The sequence below is a fragment of the Enhydra lutris genome, unplaced genomic scaffold (assembly GCF_002288905.1).
Source record: "Enhydra lutris kenyoni isolate GAN:26980312 unplaced genomic scaffold, ASM228890v2 scaffoldscaffold82, whole genome shotgun sequence".
Classification (NCBI taxonomy): domain Eukaryota; kingdom Metazoa; phylum Chordata; class Mammalia; order Carnivora; family Mustelidae; genus Enhydra; species Enhydra lutris.
The window spans coordinates 1,303,449-1,304,492 of NW_019154166.1; the positions used below are offsets into that span (position 1 = coordinate 1,303,449).

Genomic DNA, 1,044 nt, shown 5'->3' on the forward strand with positions numbered 1-1,044 from the left:
CGCACCCGCCGCGCCGGCCATGGTGGGCGCCTCACCGTCGGGCTGAGGAGCCGGGCCCGGCTGCGCCATGGCCGGGCGGCGGCCTGGCGGAGCGCGGCGGGCGGGCGGCCGGCGTCCCGGGCTCCCGCGGGCTCAGCTGGCGGAGGAGGCGTCGACCGAGCCGCCGCCGCCGCCGCCCAGGGAGGAACCGCTAAGGCCGGAGCCGCCGGCGCCGCCACAGCCGCGGGCAGAGACGGACCCGAGCGCCGACCTCCGCCTCCTCATCCTGACAGCGGGAAATAAGCAGTGCGCAGGCGCGGGGGCCGGCGGCACGTGACCCGCCCGAGGGGAGGGGCGGGGCCTCGCGCGGCCGGGCTGGCGGGGCGGGCGAGCGGGGCCGGGGGGCCGGGGGGCTGGGGGGCCGGGGCTGGCCGGGACGAGGGACGCGAGGACCCTGCGAGGGGACGCCCGGCCGCCCGGGGGCCGCTCGCAGTGCTCCGCCCAGCACGGAGCGAGGAGAAACCGGGAGCGCCCAGTCGGGCGAAGAGACCGGGCGGTGGGTGAAGGGAGCGCAGAGGCAGCGGCCACCGCTTCTGGCTGTGCGACCTTGGGCCGGTCACTGAACCTCCCGGGCCGCACGGAGCTTCCTCTGCGGGGCGGCTGCGGAGAGTGTCCGTGCGGGAGAGCGTGAGCCCGTGTCTGGCGTCTCCGCACGGAGCACCTGTGTGCCACGGGACCTCTCGGGGCCCGGCGCTGGAAGGACTGCTGGGGGTGCGGCCGACACGACCCCGCGCTCTTCGTGGGGGGCAGGAGACATGACATATGACATACACTCAGGGCCGCCCGCTAGCTGCGCAAGAGGCCTGCCCTGGAGGCCCCATGCGTTAGAGTCTCCCCTCTAGCCTCGTGTGGTCACAGCCCTCCCACGGGGTGCAGAGACCGTGCCCACCTGGCACCTGGGCCCCTCCTTCAGGACCTGGTGCTGGGAAGCCCTGAGCCCAGAATCCACCCCCACAACACACACACACACACACACACACACACACACACACACACACACACACA

At 75.0% G+C, this 1,044-nt stretch overlaps 1 protein-coding gene across 2 annotated transcripts in view; it reads right to left on the minus strand.

The window, feature by feature from the left end:
* LOC111161108 (rabaptin, RAB GTPase binding effector protein 1) overlaps positions 1-77 on the minus strand; it is an 88,822-nt gene extending 88,745 nt beyond the window's left edge. Inside the window, exon 1 of one of the 2 annotated variants that reach the window (XM_022524592.1) lies at positions 36-76. In XM_022524592.1, coding sequence (XP_022380300.1) covers positions 36-69 — 34 coding nt within the window. In that variant the 5' untranslated portion in view covers positions 70-76. Of the gene's footprint in view, positions 1-35 lie in introns of both variants that reach the window. The other variant, XM_022524594.1, reaches the window with a different exon arrangement.
* Positions 78-1,044: the final 967 nt, after the last annotated feature.